Consider the following 20715-nt stretch of genomic DNA (forward strand, 5'->3'; position numbering starts at 1 on the left):
TATAGGTCTATACAAAATTCTCTTCACATGATGTGCAATAATACGTGCATGCATGAGATCACAAAAATCATGTTAATAGTTAATTTGTTTTTTGTAATTTTTTTTTAATTTGTGCTGTTGTTTGAAATGTTTATTTTTTCTTATTTAATTACTGTCTTTTCACTTGTTTTTTATGAAAATAAAATTTTGCATTGCAGAAAAGTAAATTTTTGTTTGTATATGCTGTCAATTCTAGTTCTTTCGGCAGGTCTATCGGCAGGTCACACTTACAAAAAAACTGGAAATCGGAATCAGCCAAGAAAATTGCAATCAGTGCATCTCTACACTGTGGAAATACAAACCGGAAGACAGAACACAACGAGCGCAGTGCTGAAGAACTGGAGGGCTGCATAAGGTCTATACAATATCACTCAATATTTCACAACACCTATTATTAAATACTACTACTACTACTACGTTTGCTGATGGTAATGCCGTACATGAGTCCTACCTGTCGTGACATTCCCTACTCAGTATTCTCTTATAAAATAAAATTATCATAGTAAAATCTACATATAATAATCTACACCAAAAAGTTATTGTTAAGTGTAAAACATGTTGAAGATTAGTGGACAGGCTGTTGAATAATTAAATGATATGATATAAATCCATTAAAAAAAAAAAAAGTCTCGTCTTCTTCCCTGTGTACTGCAGTGTTAGCTTGTGTTACGCTTTTTTCAGCTAAGGTTGCAGGCTTGCCTTCAAGTGGCTTTGTCTTGAGGTGCATTCCATTCAACCGTAAGTGGACTACCAAGTGGACTTCACAGGGTATTTCACCATCTTAAGTGAGATTCCAATCCGAAGGCAGTGAGCATGTTCAGTTCGAAGGGCACTGCGAATGGCATAGGGATTAAATGAACATTGATACATCACTTCATAGAAAGTAGAACCTCAACCGTCATTGTGCACCAGTCAGAACAAACGATGGAGCAGAGCAGTTGAAAGAGTTTTTAAACGGCTCTGCGATGGAGGAATTTACGTATTCATTTTGACTTGGTTATTCATAAATTATGTTAGCCTACTTAACTTAACATAGCCTTTAACTTTTGTTTGTAAAACATAAATAACCATATTTATGAATGGTTATGGCGATGAATGTTCCATTTGCATATTCTATTGTATGAATAGGGATGACAAAGTAAAAGTGTTGAGAAGCAGCTGAGGCTCTGTAATTTTTTTATTTTACTCTATTTACCCCAGGAGTGTTTACTATGTGGCTGCACGTGGCAAAAGTGCACAAGTTGAGACCCAAATCAGACTTTATTTTCATATGGCATTACAGTTAGTAGCTTCAGATCTGTTAATTGTCAATAATCTGCAATAGTCATAGTCAGTATAAAATAAACATAAGTTTTGATTATATTATATTAGATACTGTAAACTGTAATGTACTATGGAGTATCATTGTTTTTGTGATAAGCCTGCTCCCTAGTGGTGACCTCAATAGTGATGTATTGAGAATTAAGTTCAGTTCCAGTTCAACAACCACGGATGTGACAAAAACACCTGAATGGTCAAGAACTGATCATGAAAAGAGCGTGCGAGATACACAAAAGAGAGAGAAAGCCAATTAATGTGTAAAGCAAAACTGCAAATAAGCAAAAATGTCAATGATATGAACTGATAATGATATGATATGAAGATGCAATAGAATTGCAACACAAATCAATGGAATGTGTGACAAATAAACTGTCACTGAAATCAGAAAGAAAACAGAAATGCTTTTGCTGTGGAAAAATGTCTCATGATGTGAATGACTGCTGGTTCAAGGATAAAGAGTATAGAAGATGTCATAAAAAGGCACATCAAAGAGTATACAAAATGGAAAAACAGAAGATAGACAAAGACAGAATGCACAAAGTGAAACGTAAATCCACCACTGTATATCAAGTAACTGAAAATGAAGTGAACACAAGTTCAAATACTGATGATATTTCATGTCTGGAATTGTACAATATTAAAGAGACCGATCGAGGAGTCATTTGGCTCACACCAGAAGTGTCAGGAGTTAAACTCAAAATGGAGCTAGACACGGGATCTACATTATCGGTCATCCAGCAGCAAATTACAAACAAAGAGACACAAATGACTTTAATGCAAATTGTACAAAATGCGGAACCTGTGTTTCAGAAAGGAATATGAACACTTAAAGGAATAAAAGGGAAGGGAGTTGAAAGAAGACACTTCTCCAAAATTCTTTTACGCCCGCCCAGTCCCATATGCAATTTGTCTCAAGGTGAAGGCGGAGCTGGATAATTTGGAAAAAAACAGGAATCCTGACTAAAATCGAATGGAGTGAATGGGCAACGCCCATAGTACCGTTGATCAAAAAGGGGAAGACAGGGGATATGTGTATGTGCAGGGACTCTGAAGTGAACATTAATCCAGCTCTTCATGCAGTACAGTATCCCCTGCCATGCATTGAAGATACTGTATTTTCACATCCTTGTCCGGTGGAGAACACTTCTCAAAAATTGACCTGGCCCAAATTTACCTCCAAATGGAGATGAATGAGAAATCCAAGAAATTCTTGACCATCAACACACATAAAAGGGCTATATCAGTACAACCGTCTTGTCTTTGGAATTGCATCGGCCCCTGCCTTGTGGCAGAGAGCAATGAACCAGTTGCTGCAGGGCATCCGGGGAACGCAGTGTTACCTGGGTGATATCATTGTAACAGGGAAGGATGATTCAGATCACCTTCAAAACTTACAATGGGTGCTGATTCAACTGTGTGAGCTTTCCAAAAGACCAAGATGCTCATAACTTCTGATATAGTGCTGACACATTTTAACCCATCCATGCCCATCAGGCTGGCATGCAAACTTGTTGCGCATGGAATTTGTGCTGTGCTGTTGCACAAGTTTCCAGAAGGCACAAAAATACAATAGCCTTCGCATCGAGATCACTAATGGCAGCAGACCGTAACTATGCACAAATAGACCGAGAAGCACTTAGTCTTGTGTGGGGTGTAAAAAAGTTCCACCATTATCTGTATGGTCAAGAGTTTAGCCTGATCACAGACCATCAGCCCTTGGTCTCAATCTTCAACGTGCATGCGGAAGGGTGTTTCAGTGATGGCCTCAGCTAGGTCGTAGTGTTGGTCGCTCTTCCTGGGTGCTCACTAATATGATATTGAGTACAAAGGCACCAAACTACACAGTAACGCAGACGGCTTGTCGCGTCTTACACTGAAGTCGATGGAAGAGTCACATACTATGGATTCAGCTGACATGTTTCACACCACAATCATGAGTCAGTTACAAATGCCACTATTCAGAAAGAAACCCGTAACAACCCAACATTGTCTACAGTCTATGACATCACAGTACTCAGGTGGCCAGTACATGGAAACTCACTATATCCAGCATTCTCAGTGAGCAGAGAACAGCTTTCTGTGTGTCAAGGAACTCTGATGTGTGGATTACGAGTTGTCATTCCCTCCAAATTGTGCAGTAAGATATTGGACACATTTGGGACATAGGGAAATCTTGAACATAGTTATGTGGATCTAGCAAAGGCTTGTCCTGGATGTCAGAGGCCCCAGAACTCTCCACCATTAGCTCCTTTGCATCCCTGGGAATGGCCGTCAATACCATGGCAACGAGTGCATGTTGACTTTGCTCTACCATTCAAGGACTCCATGTCTTGATTGCTGTTCTAAATGGCCTGAAGTTGTCCCGATGAAAACAACCACATCTGAAAAGACTGTTTCGGTGTTGAGAACAATATTCTCTAGGAACAGGTTGCTAGAGCAGGTTGCCTGGCATACACATAACACATTATAAATTTATATTTTCAAATCCGTTAAAAGGATTATTAGGCTGCATAAATTAGGTCAGCCGGAATCGGGAACACTTCCTATAACACCAGATGTACTCGTTACATCAGAAGAAGAATGGCATCTGCGCTAATATTAGTTTTTCTGTTTATCCCGAGGTTTACCGTAGTCAATCGGATCCGGGCCCTATCCAGATGAGACTGAGGACCGGTACCCTGACACGACCACAACGCAGCCCTGAAGTATCAACATAGATCGAGTCAACTAGATCATCCACTGTGAAGGCCTCATCGACACGACAGCCAGTGCCACAGTTCCTCAACAGACCGTCCATACCGGCGTGATGAATATGATCCTCAACTGGATGGAACTGAAATAAATATTTTGAATGTTGCGATCCTATCAGACTTATGATAGCAACCTGAATCGTAACAAAGCACTGTTCGCCAGAGGAGAACTGGCCCCCTGACTAAGCCTGGTTTCTCCCAAGGTTTTTTTCTCCATTTATCACCTATTTGCCACCTGATGTCACCTGTTGGAGTTTGGGTTCCTTGCCATTGTCGCCTTTGGCTTGCTTAGTTGGGGACACTTGACATTTGATATTCAACAGTATTCTTGACATTTATTCAACAGTGCTTTGATCTGCCTGCCTTGAATTATATACCAGTTATCACTGTAAAGCTGCTTTGACACAATTTGCATTGTAAAAAGCGTTGTATAAATAAAGGTGACTTGACTTGATATGCACGGATAATGGATGGCAGTTCGTCTCAGATGGGTTTCAGAAATTCCTGAAGCTGAATTGAGCTAAACACATCACTTCCGCACCATACCACCCTGCCACTAACGGCTTGGTGGAAAGGTTTGTACAGACTTTCAAGAAAGAAATAAAAACAATGGACAATGACAACATCTCGCTACTACACAAAAAATAGACAAATTCCTTTTCATGTGCAGAAATGCAACACATGCCACGACTGGCCAAACACCAGCAATGATGTTCCTTAAGAGAAACTTAAGACCTCGCTTGGATCTCATCAAACCCAATGATCAACGTGATGTGGAAAACAATGAAGACAAACCAGATGTGACAATTCCAGTTGCACCTGCACCAGAACCTCACCCAGGCTAACAGAGACGTTATCCTGAGAGATGTAGAAAACCTCCACAAAGGCTTGATTTGTAGCTATGTTGTAGTTAGCAACACTGTGTTAGATTAATTGTAAATTTTATACAGTGATTATAGTTATATATTTCATATTTCTTAGTTTGATTAATCTAGTGGGGGAGGAAAGTGTAATGCATGTACTATGGATTATCAAAGTTTTTGTGATAAGCCTTCCCCCTAGTGGTGACCTATATTGTGATGTATTGAGAATTAAGTTCAGTTCCAGTTCAGAAAAAGAATAACTCGAGTTGCACAGCAAACAATTGTGTCGCGTTATTATTATTAATCTGCCAGCAGACACAACAGATACATAATGTGTGTTTTGTACATGTATTTTATGAGTTTTTGTATATCTGTTATATATATTTTAATCTCAAAAGTAAATTACAGTATCTACTTATGTTATACGATAATCTGCAGAAACCCGTCATTGACTTTCTTTTATGACGTTTGCAGGGCGTTACAAATGAGCAATAATTGTCTTCAACTGATATACCGTGCTCAGGGAGTAGGTAGCAATGAACACTGCGTAGGGACCCTGTCGAATGGAACGCAGAGTCTCTAATAATGAGCTGATGACCTAAAACAGGTTTATTTGATTAAGGAGACATGCAAAACGTGCAGAGTTGGGGTGGGGGTTGGGAACCCCTGTCCTATGAGTAAGTCCTTCTTGTAGAAAAACCTTAGGCACGTATAAATTCTCCTCCCCCTTCAAAATAAGGGCAGATCCCTTGATCATAGCTGATGACACTTTGAAGTGATGCTCGAGTGATCAAGAAGAATATTCCAATATTCGATTTCCTTCAGTGGAGTGCTGCAGGCATGATGTCAAAATTTGGAAGACTAATTCGCCAGTCAAGTCAAGTCAAGATTTTCCTCTGTGTTTTTATAATGGGGTTTTTCAGTTTATGAGTAAAATAAGGACTGTGGTAAACATAACGATATTTGGATGTTTGCTGATATGCGATGGAAAAGGGAGAAGAATGTGTTGAGGTTAAAGGTGGATTTCAACTCAGGTCTACGGCATCAAAAGCTATTGCCACCCACCTTGCTCTCTGACCTGACGCCACTGCTCCATTTATCAGCGGGATTTCTTTTGCAATTTTGTGATAGCACCTTTGCTCCAGGGTCTGAAAATAGCATTGGAAAGATCAAGGTTTAAAGTTCTTACCAGACCTCCACAGATATAGCCCTTATGACCTAAAGTAGCACTGGCATGTGAGGCTCGTGGTTCTGGAGGCTGGCCCTGCAAGAAGTGGATCCAGACAGCAGGAAAACAAGAAAATGTATACTGTCATCTATCAATTTTTATGGCAATGATAACAGAAAAAAAAACACACACACACACACTTGCAATATCCAATTTTTAATAGTCTATCCTTGTTTTTGTTTTTTACCTGGGTTTGTGGTTCAGTCCATGTGGCTGACTCAGGTTCAAACATTTGTATCTCATTATTCCAACCCCAAAACTGAAAATATTCTGATCCAATTGTTGCCTTTAAAGAGATGTCAAGATAAAGTCCAGTTCTTCTGTGCAATAAATGTAGCTGTAAATTTATTTCCAAGATCTTTCTGCTCACCCAGGAAGCCTCATCAACCATAAAGCTCTTGGAGTTGTTGACCTCTCGGGCTGTATCCACCCGAAGTGGCCCGTATCCACCGAAGTAGATGAGCCTATGAATGACACCAGCTGTTATGAAACCGCCATATCATAACTTTAGCTTCCTATTATATAACAAATATATGATTAGTTGAATATTATTATTCACAGTTAGCATTGCTTTTCCCTTATTGTATATGGCCCTATTGGACCGGTGAGACCAGTTTGGTGTTGCAATTGGTGTTTCGAAACATAGTCCTTCATCATTGGTGTTGGTAGTCATAATGTAAAAATCTTAGGCGGAAATTTTGCAACCTATGTGTTTTATACACTGAACAGACAACAACATTAAAACCACTGATAGGTGAAGTGAATAACATTGTTTCATTACAATGGCACCTGCCAAGGGGTGGGATATATTAGGCTGCAAGTGAACAGTCAGTTATTGAATTTCATATGTTGGAAGCAAAAAGATCTGAGTGTCTTTTATAAGGGCCAAATAGTGATGGCTGAACGACTGGGTCAGAGCATCACCAAAAAGGCAAGTCTTGTGAAGTTTTCCCAGTATGCAGTGTTAGAACTTATCACAAGTGGTGCAAGGAAGGACAACCAATGAACCGACATTAGGGTCATGAGTGCAAAAGGTTCATTGATTCTTGTGGGGAGTGATGGCTAGTCTGTCAGGTCCGATCATACAGAACAGCTACTGTAGTTTAAATGGCTGAAAAACTCTGTCAGGACACACACAGTGCATTGCAAAAAAAATGTTCAGGAATAGTTTGAGGAACATGAAAAAGAGTTTAAGGTGTTGCCTTTGCCTCCAAATTCCCTAGATCTTGAGCATCTATGGGATGTGCTCGACCATCAAATCCAATCCATGGAAGCCCCACCTTGCAACTTGCAGGATCAAGTTCCTTAAAGGGTCATGAAACCCCAACACTTTTTTTTGAGATGTAAACAGATATGTATAGGCTGCACATCATTGAAAACACTAAAGGTACCCATTAATGTTATTCAAAAAAATAGTTATTTTTGCATTTTTCAGAGCGATTTCTGTCTTCCGGTTTGAAAAGCTGAGTCGGAGCAACGTCACAAAATCTGACATAATCGTGCACTTTCGGCCTAAATATGGGCATGGTCGAATATGCTGACGTAGACCGTTTCGAGCGATTCCGACATATATTAATGACATAAAGCTCATTTAATCCAATCACTGCGCTGTAGTATGCATAAGATTATAATTGCGGTATTATGCATGAGGAAGTATCACTTTTCTCGCCTTGGTCTCTTGTCATTCAGAGACACATCGTTGGTGTTCGTTTCCTCAGTGCTACAACACAATGTGTTTTCCTGCGACGCGACCAGAGCAGAGGTTTGTGTGCATGTGGATTGTTTTGCTGTAATCTACCTCCACAAATGGAAAATATGTTCACGTGAGATCGCATTACAGCGGAGAATTCAAATGTCACAAAAGTGCGTCTCATTCACCTCTGCCTGCTTTAGCTGCGTTCAAACACGTGAGCCGTAGGCTGTTTCCCTCAGCACAGCAGCTGTGTGTTGTTTGTATTTTGCCTGCGATGTGGTCAGAACTGGAGTTCGAATACGAACACATGAAAAATACGATTGTACACGCGGAGCGCGCATATGATCGGTTTCAGCGCGGAGCTCCGCGATGAGTTTAATAACACTAGCCATGTGTCACATAGCTCATACAGAATAAAGTATCCGTGTTTAAAGTTTTTATTTCACACATTCTCCTGCACCAAACATTAACCAGCACGGTGTAGTTATGCACACATATTCATCAAGTCTTCTTCAAATGAATTATATGTGCAAACTGGACACTGATAGTGGTGCAGCCTATCTGAACGTGACGACACGATTATTCTGATAGACAAAAGATTTTGAGACTGCAGTGCTCGTAAATGTAATCAAAGTAGCCTATTATTAGCCCTATTAAATATTCTTTCGCATTTCTCCCTTGTGCTTGGGAGTTTGTTGTCATTTTCGCCATGCTCATATATTAATATTCATTATTCTGTATAATGAGTGTGCTCTATGTCTGTGCTTCATTGGTTGTTCTCTCCCCTCTTCTCCCCCTCAACACTCCCACTTTTCCAGAGCTTTACACGCCCATTTTTACAGAGTTTTTCCAGCTCAGAGGTGTGAACGACCAGGCTAAAACAGGGGGGGTTTCATGACCCTTTAAAGGATCGGCTGCTAATGTCTTGGTGCAGCTAGAGGTCTTGTGGATCCCATGCCTTGATGCATCAGAGCTGTTTTGCCAGCACAACAGAGGAACTACATGATATTAGGCAGGTGGTTTTAATGTTGTGCCTGATCGTTGTATCTGTATAGCCAGTGCAGTGTGCTTGTTTTTCCTTACCTGTTTCTGTAGACCCAGCAGGAATGTCTGACCCTAGGAGAGGGTATAGTTCCTACCGTGCCTGTCACTTTTCGCCAGCTGTATTCCTCATCCAACAGGTCAACAAAATACATCTGTCATAACATATCACCAGCAACAAAGTCTTAAATAACAGCAGCAAGAATTTAATTCTTTGCAGAAACATGACCAGCAGCTTAAAAACAGAAGCCCATAATCCTGTTTTTCAAGTTTTTCTAAATCTTCTGCATGGTGTTTGGATTGCATTGTAGTTGAATGTGTTTGAAATACTGACATGTTAGAGGCAGAATAAAGGTTTTGTATTGAGGGAAGGGTAATGATAATAATGTCTTTGTTCTTTCTGTATGTAAGTGGCAGACAAGGAAGAAAAACATTCTCCAAAAATTTTGGGGAGGTGGATTTTCTCTTCAACAGAGGCTTCAGCCATATTCATTTAAGAGTAATAAACTATGAATAATACTATATGCAATTTTCTACAGCATGCACAGAGCAAAAACTATTTGTAATGGATATCTACATTTGAAAAACAGAATCTCAGTCAGATGTGCACAGTTTGTTCCCATAGCTCTGAGGAAAATATCAGTACATTTAGAGCACCTTATCACGGCACAAAGACAACATATGCGTAAGTTTATGTATACCTGTTGAACACATCCTAGACAAACCCTGCCTTTAAGTATGTACTTGGAGATCTAGTTATGTTATGATATTATCACTCCTAAAGCAACTCACCAGGTTGGTGTAGTCATTGTTATCACATCCTCCAAAAATGTAAAGTATGCCCTGAAGATATGCACCACACGTCTGCGAAAGAACAGGAGGAACCTCTCCGCCCATATGCCTCTGAGACCTACCGCACACATATACAGAATTGAAACTCTGGGGAAAATGTTGTTGTATGGGGTTGGCAATGGGAGTCACAAGTGAGAAACTACCTGCTTCCTCATTTAACTGAACAACTACAGTTTGAATGCAATAAAGCACAGCAGACATAATAAACATAATGCTTGGAATTTTCCATACTTATTGCTAGTGATGTCTGCTATTCAGGAAATGCCATTTCTTGGTTAAAAAATAAAACCCAAGCTGTTCAAAAACATGGCATCTCACCAAACTCCAGTCTCCATATCATAAAGCCAGATCTCATCACTGGGAAGAAGGGTTTCTTGTCCATCCACACACTAAAAATAAAATACATAAATCGTTTTATGTTTTTCACATTTTGTCTGTAATCCAGACAAGGGAAAAACAAAGTTTTCTAATCCCAAACAGACAACTTGGACTCAATTTACTGCGTTTAATGGAAATGCTATGTAATAATTGATCGTATCTAATATTCGAGATATAATATTTGTTTATAGACCTTACCTGGCACCCTCCCCAGACGTACAGCTTGTGTCCCTCGAGGATGGAGATGTGGTCGCTTCTCGGTGTAACCGGTGAACGCTGTCCTGTGACAACCGCCAGTTCTTTTGTACTCTCCATTGCTGAAACGTATAACCGCTGCGGTCCAACACTAGAGTGCACATACAGCTCCTGTGTTTACACTGGCTGTAGGACTAGGTATGCAAGCAGGAAACCGCATAAAAATACTGTGTTCAAGTTGGGGGCTGGAATCTAAATGTCACTTGAGAGCGACAAAGATGTTTAAAACATACTAGAGGAGGTGGCAATTTTGATTCATTCCAGTGACTCGATTCTTTGGAATCCATTTATCAAAGGATTCACTTTCCATTCGTTTAGTGACTCTTTCAGCAGGTTACGTGGATTGTGATAAGTTTCTTTTTGTATGTTGTTAGAGTGAGTGTATTGAACCACTCTCTCGTTTAAAATACACGACCGAAACAAGTCTTATAAGCCTATTCCTTACGAAATCTATCAATTAAATACAGTGAATTCACGAACAAGGTGTCTGATTCATTCAGTTCACACAGGAAGGAGATGCCCAGATAGTATATAATCATTGAAACAATGTTGAGTGATCGTTGATGCGTCAACGCTAATTGCACTTAACGTTACAAGTGATGTTACTTCAGTATCACTCTTGAACCCTCAGTTAATGCTGAAGCAATGATGAGATTTTAATCACAAATCAATGGTAATATTGATTCAACATTACAAAGTGAAATTTTTTCAACATTACTTTTGCACCCTCAGTTTACAGTTGAAACAATGTTGAGATTAACAACAACAACAACAAAAAAAAAGATAATATCATTGAATCAACATTATGAAGTGATGTTGGTTCAATATCAATTTTGCACCCGCATTTAATGTTGAAACAATGGTGAACAAGAAAACAATGGTAATGTTATTGAATCAACATTACACTATGATTGATTCTACATCACTGATGCTGAAACAATATTGAAATTAACAAAATAATCAATGCTAATATTGTTGAATCAACATTACACAATGATTTAATCCATATCACCAATGTTGAATCAATATTGAAATAAACAAAAATAATTATTAGTAATATAGTTTGATTAATATTAATGTGATGTTTATTCTAAAGCACTTTTGCTGAAACATTGAAAATACAACTGAAATGTCAACATGAAAATAATGTTGAGATCTGATGCAAGTTAATATTGAAACATTAATATTTCAGCTACACTTCAATGGTACGTCAACAAATTCATGGTTTGGGGGAAAAGTTTGGGGAAAACCTTTTAAAACATAAATGATACCTTTCCAGCAGCTGAGTCAGTTTATTTTATTTGGTAGTTTAACACAATCAATGACAAAGACATAGAAAATAAAATTCTTTAAGAGTGGGACAAAAAGGACAAAAGCATTACAACCTTTAAAAACTACATGACTTCAAGAAGTGGTCCAGTGGCTCAAGTTTTCAAAAACCTGGCTTGCATCAGACTACTGCCTCTTTTCAGGTTCTCTGAAATCTGAAAAATAAAGCATGATGTTTCTTATGAGCAAGTCAATTCATAGTCACATTCAAGAATGTTAACATGCTAAACACAATATGATTTCCTTCTAAAAATGGCTAAACACAGAATATTCCACCTATATTTATAATACTGTTAAAATTATGTATATTTAATCTATTTATCAACAATTCAATAACACAATCTTTCCACCCAAGTTTATCTCCAGCCCTAATTAAACACACCTGAAGCAGCTTATCAAGGTCATTAGAATCAATGAAAACCTCCAGGCAGGTGTTTTGGAGCAAAAGTCTGCATGAAGTGGAATAAACATATCTGAACTATGGTAATTATATAAATCTCAGTTCATTTTCTGTGAAACTACATAGCATTCAAGTAACAATTATTATTTTTTTTTTTTAATGAAAATTTCTTTAAAGCTGCAGATTCACCTTATGTAGACCTTAATCTGTTTAAATATCACAAAATAGCCATGTCAGTCTCTCTGTCATACACGAGGTGTAGTTTGTGTGGGTGCAATTCTGTTTCAGTGGGAACAGGTTAAATTGAATAGAGATCAGTTATGTTCCTCAAATTTAATACAGATTCAGGAATATGAATGATTACCTGATATAGTAGTCAGGGAGCAGGAGATAAGGCACAGGACAGCATCATTTTTTTTTTTTTTTTTTTTTTTTTAATTTTCCATTGTCATCTGCCTTCACTAAAGGAAAGAAGGCAAGGTGCTCTGCAAGCACTGAGTAATAGATGCAATACGTGGGCTATGTGTAAAGTATGATATTCTTGCTCAGGTTCATGTCACTTGCACTTCAAGTGTTGGAACTTTAATCATAAAATTCCTAATAAATATCACTAAAGCAAGATGCATGCATTTTTTTTTTTTTTAAGAATTTACAAAAATGTTTATTCAAACACTTTAATAACTTTTTAAATAAATATATCTTATTAGATTCAGTAACAATAAATCAAATGCAAAATACATAAATAAATAAGAAAGATGCACCATTGTTTTAAACCCAGAGAAGTCAGGTGGTTCAACAAACAAGATTTTTGTTTTCTCTCTAACAGGGAAGCATCAATTAGACTACTGGGAAGTTTAATGCAGATCCAAAATGGGCGTTTACCAATCAGTGCACAGTTTCAAACTACAAATGGTGTTTTTTTTTTTTTTTTTTTTTTTTTTTTTGTTTTGTTTTTACCATTTTTCAATAGACTTGCTGAAATAATGAGGGCTCACCCCTAAACCAGGCCCCCAGTAGATTAGAGCAAATCAGGTAAAGCGATTGAAAATGCCCATCATGAACTAACACAGCCCACTGATTGGGAAACACCCACTAGTGTTCTGCACAGATACATGCCTGCAGGATCTTGTGGTCATAAACTATAAATCACTGTTAGTTCAATGTCATTGTCTCCACTGAAGGGGTGGATTCTGGAATCCACTGCCGCTTCAATATATATCTTTTAAGTTATTAATCAACATTTATATTTCTGTTAAAATATTTGAATGACTTCTTCAATGTATGTTAAAGCATCTATTTTCCTCTGTACCTGAGAGAAAAGAACATGTTATCAGTATGTTTTGGGAAAGTTTCCTGCTCAGAGCAGATCTCAGACCAACTTCAGCCTTGAAGAAGCTGTGAATCGTGTATGTGTGCTAAGTGTTTTGTGCAGGTCCCTTTGTACTGGACAACTGACATTCTGCTTGAGACCAGCAGACACGTTATGACCCCAAAAGGACATCCGGTACCTAAATCCAGGGTCCCCCTCGTCATCACCGTGACAAAGGGAGATATGCTTCTTACTATCTGTCCACGTGTGGAAAATTTCTAATCTTGTCTATTTTTCTTAGCCAATCAGAATCATTCAACCTGAAGTAATGATGTAGTTAGTTGACTCTGTTAGAGTATAATTGTTGTGGAAATGTGAATGTACACAGAGCGGCCTACGAACTCCTTGTGAGACTTGAAGCTGGCTTCTGCTGATGAAACTGCAAACTATTCTTCATTAAATTTTTCTTCAATTTATTAATTTTTTTTTTAAACTTTGACTCCGGGACTTTATTCAACATATCTGGTCTCAAGGGTCCTAAACTGTTTATCCCCAACACCACCCATGTGTGCTGTCGACTTTCATCAAAATTTCAATGCTGATCCAACATGCATTAAACATTGAATTGACAATATCAACCAAAATTATGTTTTGGATCAATGTCACCATGCTATCTGGGTAACGACTTGCTCCAGGGTCTGTTTGTGCAAAGTACAGTATTATACTTGCTAAAGCCGCACTAATTTAATTACTAGAAATTATATTTCCATAGTTGTTATTTTGTAAATAAAGCTACCACTTTTTTAAAAAATAAAATAAAATGAATTGGATTTAAAAAAAAAAAAAATTGGAAAAAAAAAAAATTGGAAAAAAAACAAACAAAAAACTTTTGCCGTGGTGGCATCTACCTGAAGTAAGTTATATAGGCCCAACTTATTTATTTCAGTTATATGCCACCACGGCAAAAGTTTTTTTCCAGTTTAATATTATTTAAAAAGGATTTTTAAGTTATATATAAAAATATAAAATAATTCAAATTATTAATAGGCCTACATACTATCATGGTCTGTAAATAATAATAAAATAACCCTGTTTCCATCTGGCCTAACTCCCACCCAATCTATTAGTTTCTGCATCTAGCCAGTAGATGTCAGCATATTACAAGACAGGTAATTATGACCATTAAGAGCTGAATATGTTCAAAATTACATTAACCTTCATGCATTTGGAAGACACTGTTACAAAAAGCAACTTACACTGCAATTAGGGTATACATTCTATCAGTTCATGCACTGATGAGAACTGAAACCATGACCCTGGCGTTCCTAGCACCATGCTCTACTGAGCTAGATATTAATATGAGAAGTTGATATCATTGCTTCTTTAGAAAAGTCTAATCAAGTAAAGTTTGACTGCTGATTTATCTAATTTTGCTTCAGGATGGGTTTAAGATAAAATGATTGAGAGATTGTGCTCTCATTTAGATGTGAGGGAGTTTATAGCTATTGTTCTGTTTTTCTAAACAGGGTATTGCATTGTCCAGAGAAAAAAGGTAAATATTATTGCAATTTAGAAAAAGTTGCAGGAATCTGAGGTGCGGGAAACACCAGGGCCACACCAGGAGCAAGCTTCCTGTTCTTGATGGTTGGAATTTTCCCACAATACAGTTTGAGGGAAATACTGGAGGATGTCTTAAGAGCCTGTGTGTATGAGTGTGAATTTATGCCAGTTTGCAATAATAGATAGACATGTTAACAAACAAAAATACAAATGTGTGGACAAAAAAATCTAAAACACTACATTTCCCATGGTCCTTAGACAGTCAAAGAACAGGATTGGCTAGTGTCAGCCCAATAAGATGATGACAGGAGACATATGGCTGGATAACACTAGTAGATACACACTGTTGGTTGTCAATGGTGACAAATCTCTCCATGGAGGAGGGGGTGTGATAGCTGCTGGAAGAACCAGCACACTCATTACTATATGAAGTCACATGACCTCTCTCCTTACTATCCTTTTGATCCCCTGCTCACAGCATGTAATTCACTGTGTGCTTGCGCGCGCGCGCGCGCGCGTGTGTGTGTGTGTGTACAGGCAGAGGATAGGTGGAAGGCAGGGGGAGGGGTGGTTAAGGGGAAGGAGGGGACACAGAGGAGGGAGAGGCAGGCAGAGAGATGAGTCCAGCTTACACACAGTGAACGCAAGGGTAAACGTAGGAGTGCGGGAAAGAGTGGACATTTACATTCTCTCCCTGAACAGAGTAGGACAGGGAGGATCGTGCACCTCTATTTTTGACAGAGTGAAAAAGTAACAGCAGGGAGGAGGAGATCTGTGCTTTCCTAGACAACAGTGACTATACTGCTACAGCAAAGAAGAGTGAGAGATAGTGGCAAGAGAAGAGGAGACTCACAAGGGATCATGTGTTTTTCTAGTGAGGCACGGCAGATTATGTCTCGTGCTGGAGTATGTTAGAGATGTCTGAAAAGTATGACTGAAGAGCAGTGTCATGTCAAGAACTAGGAGTCTGGAGAGCACTCACTGAAGACATGGCTCAGGTGAGGAAATGGCTGAAGGTGGGTCACATATACATTTAGATCCCACAATTTTTTTTTTTTTTTAATTCTCTATGAGAGATGCATGCAAACTATCTGCTTCAAACAAATATCACAACATATACAGCATGCTGGGAGTGTGTAACATTAATATTTAAAGTCCCCCTTCTCCTGGGCATACCCTGAAAAAGCTCAGAAGAGCAACAGTGTGAGACGGGTGTAGGAAGGAAGATAAATGTTGAATCTGTATGTGTGTGTGTGTTTGACAACTGTGCAGTAGTCACTATTTTGCTTTCATAGTTGTTTGAATTCCAGATTGTCTATGTAAAATTGGTTCAGGAGTGACAGATACTATTCTAGATTTTTACTGCTGTACATTTATGTGCATGTGTTAACAGTAGTCTTAACCATTTGACTAATGAATTTCCATGACTTTTCCATTTGTTCATTATTAATGGATAAGGATTTTCAAAAATCTTTTAGGGATTGCTGTCATAAAGAACAATTATTTAATTTAATTTTTTTTAATAAATATTTGCTTACATTTATAAGGCAAGAACAGTGAGCTCAGTGCAGAAGACAGACATTAGCAGAACGACTATAGAAAGAAAGACATGGCAGAGAAAATGCAAAAGAGGAAAAGGCAAGGGGAATATTTATGTGAATATTTAAACAGGTTCAATATTTAAACGTCTGACTAGGACCCCTTTTGGACATCTGTGGACGTGCAAAACAGGTTCAATATCTGAACGTCTGAGTTGGACCCCTTTTGGACGTCTGTGGATGTGCAAAACAGGTTCAAACTGAACGTCTGACTAGGACCCCTTTTTGGTGTCTATGGATGTGCAAAACTGGATCAATATCTGAACATCTGACTAAGACCCCTTATAGATGTCTGTGGACGTGTAAAACTGTGTCAATCTGAACATCTGTATAGGGACCCTTGTGGATGTCTGTGGACATGCAATATCTGAACGTCTGAACAGGAACCCTTGTGGATGTCTGTGGACATGCAAAACTTTTTAAATATCTGAATGTCTGAATAGGGACCCTCTTGGACATAGATATGCAGTTCAATATTTGAACATCTGAGTAGGGGTTTTCTTGGACGTCTACAAGACATGCAAAACAGGTACAGGAAATTGACATAAGAGCTTTATACAAATGAAAATGACAAGCAGTGTATGTCCTGAGTCAAAATATGTGAATATCACATGTATTTTTTGTGAGAATTTTTTAGGTTTCATTTTTTTTGTATATATGAATAAATATTCAAAAAATAATGACAGTACCAAGATACAACCAGGCCAGAATCACCTATCGAAAGTTCTTTTGTGGAAGGAATACAATGGATCCAGTAATAAATTTGGAGGATGTGATAAGGAAAGCTCAAGTATATAATTAGAATATCATCAAAAAGTTGATTTCATTAATTCCATTCAAAAAGTGAAACTTGTATATTATATTCATTCATTACACACAGACTGATATTTTTCAAATGTTTATTTCTTTTAATTTTGATTATAACTGACAACTAAGGAAAATCCCAAATTCAGTATCTCAGAAAATTAGAATATTACTTAAGACCAATACAAAGAAAGGATTTTTAGAAATCTTAGCCAACTGAAAAGTATGAACATGAAAAGTATGAGCATGTACAGCACTCAATACTTAGTTGGGGCTCCTTTTGCCTGAATTACTGCAGCAATGCGGCGTGGCATGGAGTCGATCAGTCTGTGGCACTGCTCAGGTGTTATGAGAGCCCAGGTTGCTCTAATAGTGGCCTTCAGCTCTTCTGCATTGTTAGGTCTGGCATATCGCATCTTCCTCTTCACAATACCCCATAGATTATCTAGGTCAGGTGAGTTTGCTGGCCAATTAAGAACAGGGATACCATGGTCCTTAAACCAGGTACTGGTAGCTTTAGCACTGTATGCAGGTGCCAAGTCCTGTCGGAAAATGAAATCTGCATCTCCATAAAGTTGGTCAGCAGCAGGAAGCATGAAGTGCTCTAAAACTTCCTGGTATATGGCTGCGTTGACCTTGGACCTCAGAAAACACAGTGGACCAACACCAGCAGATAACATGGCACCCCAAACCATCACTGACCGAGGAAACTTTACACTGGACCTCAAGCAACATGGATTGTGTGCCTCTCCTCTCTTCCTCCAGACTCTGGGACCCTGATTTCCAAAGGAAATGCAAAACTTACTTTCATCAGAGAACATAACTTTGGACCACTCAGCAGCAGTCCAGTCCTTTTTGTCTTTAGACGCTTCTGACGCTGTCTGTTGTTCAAGAGTGGCTTGACACAAGGAATGCGACAGCTGAAACCCATGTCTTGCATACGTCTGTGCGTAGTGGTTCTTGAAGCACTGACTCCACCTGCAGTCCACTCTTTGTGAATCTCCCCCACATTTTTGAATGGGTTTTGTTTCACAATCCTCTCCAGGGTGCGGTTATCCCTATTGCTTGTACACTTTTTTTCTACCACATCTTTTCCTTGCCTTCGCCTCTCTATTAATGTGCATGGACACAGAGCTCTGTGAACAGCCAGCCTCTTTTGCAATGACCTTTTGTGTCTTGCCCTCCTTGTGCAAGGTGTCAATGGTCGTATTTTGGACAACTGTCAAGTCAGCAGTCCTCCCCATGATTGTGTAGCCTACAGAACTAGACTGAGAGACCGTTTAAAGGCCCTTGCAGGTGTTTTGAGTTAATTAGCTGATTAGAGTGTGGCACCACGTGTCTTCAATATTGAACCTTTTCACAATATTCTAATTTTCTGAGATAGTGAATTTGGGATTTTCCTTAGACTGATATATTTCAAATGTTTATTTCTTTTAATTTTGATGATTATAACAGACAACTGTGTGTAATGAATGAATATAATATACAAGTTTCACTTTTTGAATGGAATTAGTGAAATAAATCAACTTTTTGATGATATTCTAATTATATGACCAGCACCTGTGTATATGACAAAGAATTGGCTAGTACTGTGGTGTGGTTTAACAAACCAATTTGGACAATGGAAAATATGAAGATGGACATGGAGTTTCTAATAATAAAAGGCAGCAGTGGGAATACAGATATAGTCAGTGAATATTATAGATATATGGACAATATGCACAAGTATTCAAATTTTTACAGATGGATCAAAGGATTTACAAACGGAGGCAACAGGATCTGCTGTATATATCCCTAGACATCATGTGGGAGTAAAAAAAAGAACATCTGATAATTTAAATGTGTACACAGTCGAGTTATATGCTATATTAATAGCATTAGAATGGATCGAACAAACTAGATGGGACAGCATCGTAATATGTAATGATTCTGTACCTGCCCTTATGAGTATAAAGTCTGGTGTAGCTAGAAATCATAAGGAATTACTTTGAGATTGTATTTACAAACTCAAGAATAAGCAGGCAAGGGAAAAACATTACATACATGTGGGTGCCAGGGCATGTGGGCATCCAGGGAAATGAGAAAGTAGACAGACTGGCAAAAGAAGCAACAAAAAAAGAGCATGTTGATGTCAAGAATAAATTATCAAAATGAAGGGAAGAGTTTAGTATGAAAAACGATCGTGCAAAAATGGCAGCTGCAGTGGAACAATGAAATTAAAGGGAGACATCTGTACATGATACATAATAGGGTAGGTATGGAAAGTAAGAAGGAAAATGAAAGGATAGACTGAGGATTGGACATTGCAAGCTAAATAAAACTCTTCATGTTATAGGAAAACACCTGACAGGACTATGTGATGAATGTCAGGGGGAGGAATCAATTGAGCACATCTTTATATCATGCAAGAAATATATGGAAGAAAGGCAAGAATTCAAGAATCAACTACGGGAAATGGGTATAGTAGAGTACAATGTTAAAAATATAGTAACGTAAGTAATGACCAAGAACGGAGATATTTATCTAATTTTCTAAGGAGGACTGGACTGGAAGGACAAATTTAATTAACATAGTAAGTTAAAGTGAGACAGCAGATGGCAGAAATGCAACACTATGGATGCCAACTGCCATAAAACTCCAACAAAGAAGGAGAAATGAACACAGGAAATCTCGCAAAATCTCTCGAGACTTCAGAATAAACATGGCGGATGATAGGCAGGAAATAATTGCGATGATAGTATTTGGAATGATTTTGACAGAAAATTCACAGAAAAAAAGAAAACATTTTGGGTGAAGTAGTGGAGTCAGCGGGAACATGGTCTTTAGGCTACTTTGTGCTGTGCCATGACTGCGTTTGTTACAGTGGTATGCGAAAGTTTGGGAACCCCTTGCAGAATCTGTGAAAATGTGAATAATTTTAACAAAATAAGAGAGATCATATAAATGCATGTTATTTTTTTATTTAGGACTGTCCTGAGTAATATATTTTACATAAAAGATGTTTACATATAATCCATAAGACAAAAAAGTAGCTGAATTTATTCAAAAATCTCAGTTCAAAAGTTTGGGAACCCTTGATTCTTAATACTGTGTGTGGTTACCTGGATGATGATTTTTTTTTTTTTTTTTTTTTTTGTGATGGTTGTTCATGAGTCCCTTGTTTGTTCTGAGCAGTTAAACTGAACTCTGTTCTTCAGAAAAATTGTCCATGTCCTGCAGATTCTTCAGTTTTCAAGGATTTTTTGCATATTTGAACCCTTTACAGCAGTGGATGTATGATTTTAAGATCCATATTT

At 38.2% G+C, this 20715-nt stretch overlaps 2 protein-coding genes across 8 annotated transcripts in view; one reads left to right on the forward strand and one right to left on the reverse strand.

The window, feature by feature from the left end:
* LOC125260956 (kelch domain-containing protein 1-like) overlaps positions 1 to 10879 on the reverse strand; it is a 58788-nt gene extending 47909 nt beyond the window's left edge. The window contains exons 1-7 of one of the 2 annotated variants that reach the window (XM_048179501.1): positions 10363 to 10875; positions 10105 to 10175; positions 9727 to 9844; positions 8977 to 9089; positions 6571 to 6664; positions 6388 to 6486; positions 6162 to 6236 (exon numbers count right to left, since the gene is read on the reverse strand). In XM_048179501.1, the coding sequence (XP_048035458.1) occupies positions 6162 to 6236; positions 6388 to 6486; positions 6571 to 6664; positions 8977 to 9089; positions 9727 to 9844; positions 10105 to 10175; positions 10363 to 10479 (687 nt within the window). In that variant the 5' untranslated portion in view covers positions 10480 to 10875. Of the gene's footprint in view, positions 1 to 6161; positions 6237 to 6387; positions 6487 to 6570; positions 6665 to 8976; positions 9090 to 9726; positions 9845 to 10104; positions 10176 to 10362 lie in introns of both variants that reach the window. The other variant, XM_048179502.1, reaches the window with a different exon arrangement.
* Positions 10880 to 15608: 4729 nt separating this feature from the next.
* The window catches only part of arhgap23b (Rho GTPase activating protein 23b), a 321640-nt gene continuing 316533 nt past the window's right edge, over positions 15609 to 20715 (forward strand). For 5 of the 6 annotated variants that reach the window (XM_048179467.1, XM_048179469.1, XM_048179470.1 and 2 more), the window contains exon 1: positions 15609 to 16033. In XM_048179467.1, coding sequence (XP_048035424.1) covers positions 16007 to 16033 — 27 coding nt within the window. In that variant the 5' untranslated portion in view covers positions 15609 to 16006. The remainder of the gene's footprint in view (positions 16034 to 20715) is intronic. The other variant, XM_048179468.1, reaches the window with a different exon arrangement.

This window comes from Megalobrama amblycephala, unplaced genomic scaffold (genome assembly GCF_018812025.1).
Source record: "Megalobrama amblycephala isolate DHTTF-2021 unplaced genomic scaffold, ASM1881202v1 scaffold201, whole genome shotgun sequence".
Lineage (NCBI taxonomy): Eukaryota > Metazoa > Chordata > Actinopteri > Cypriniformes > Xenocyprididae > Megalobrama > Megalobrama amblycephala.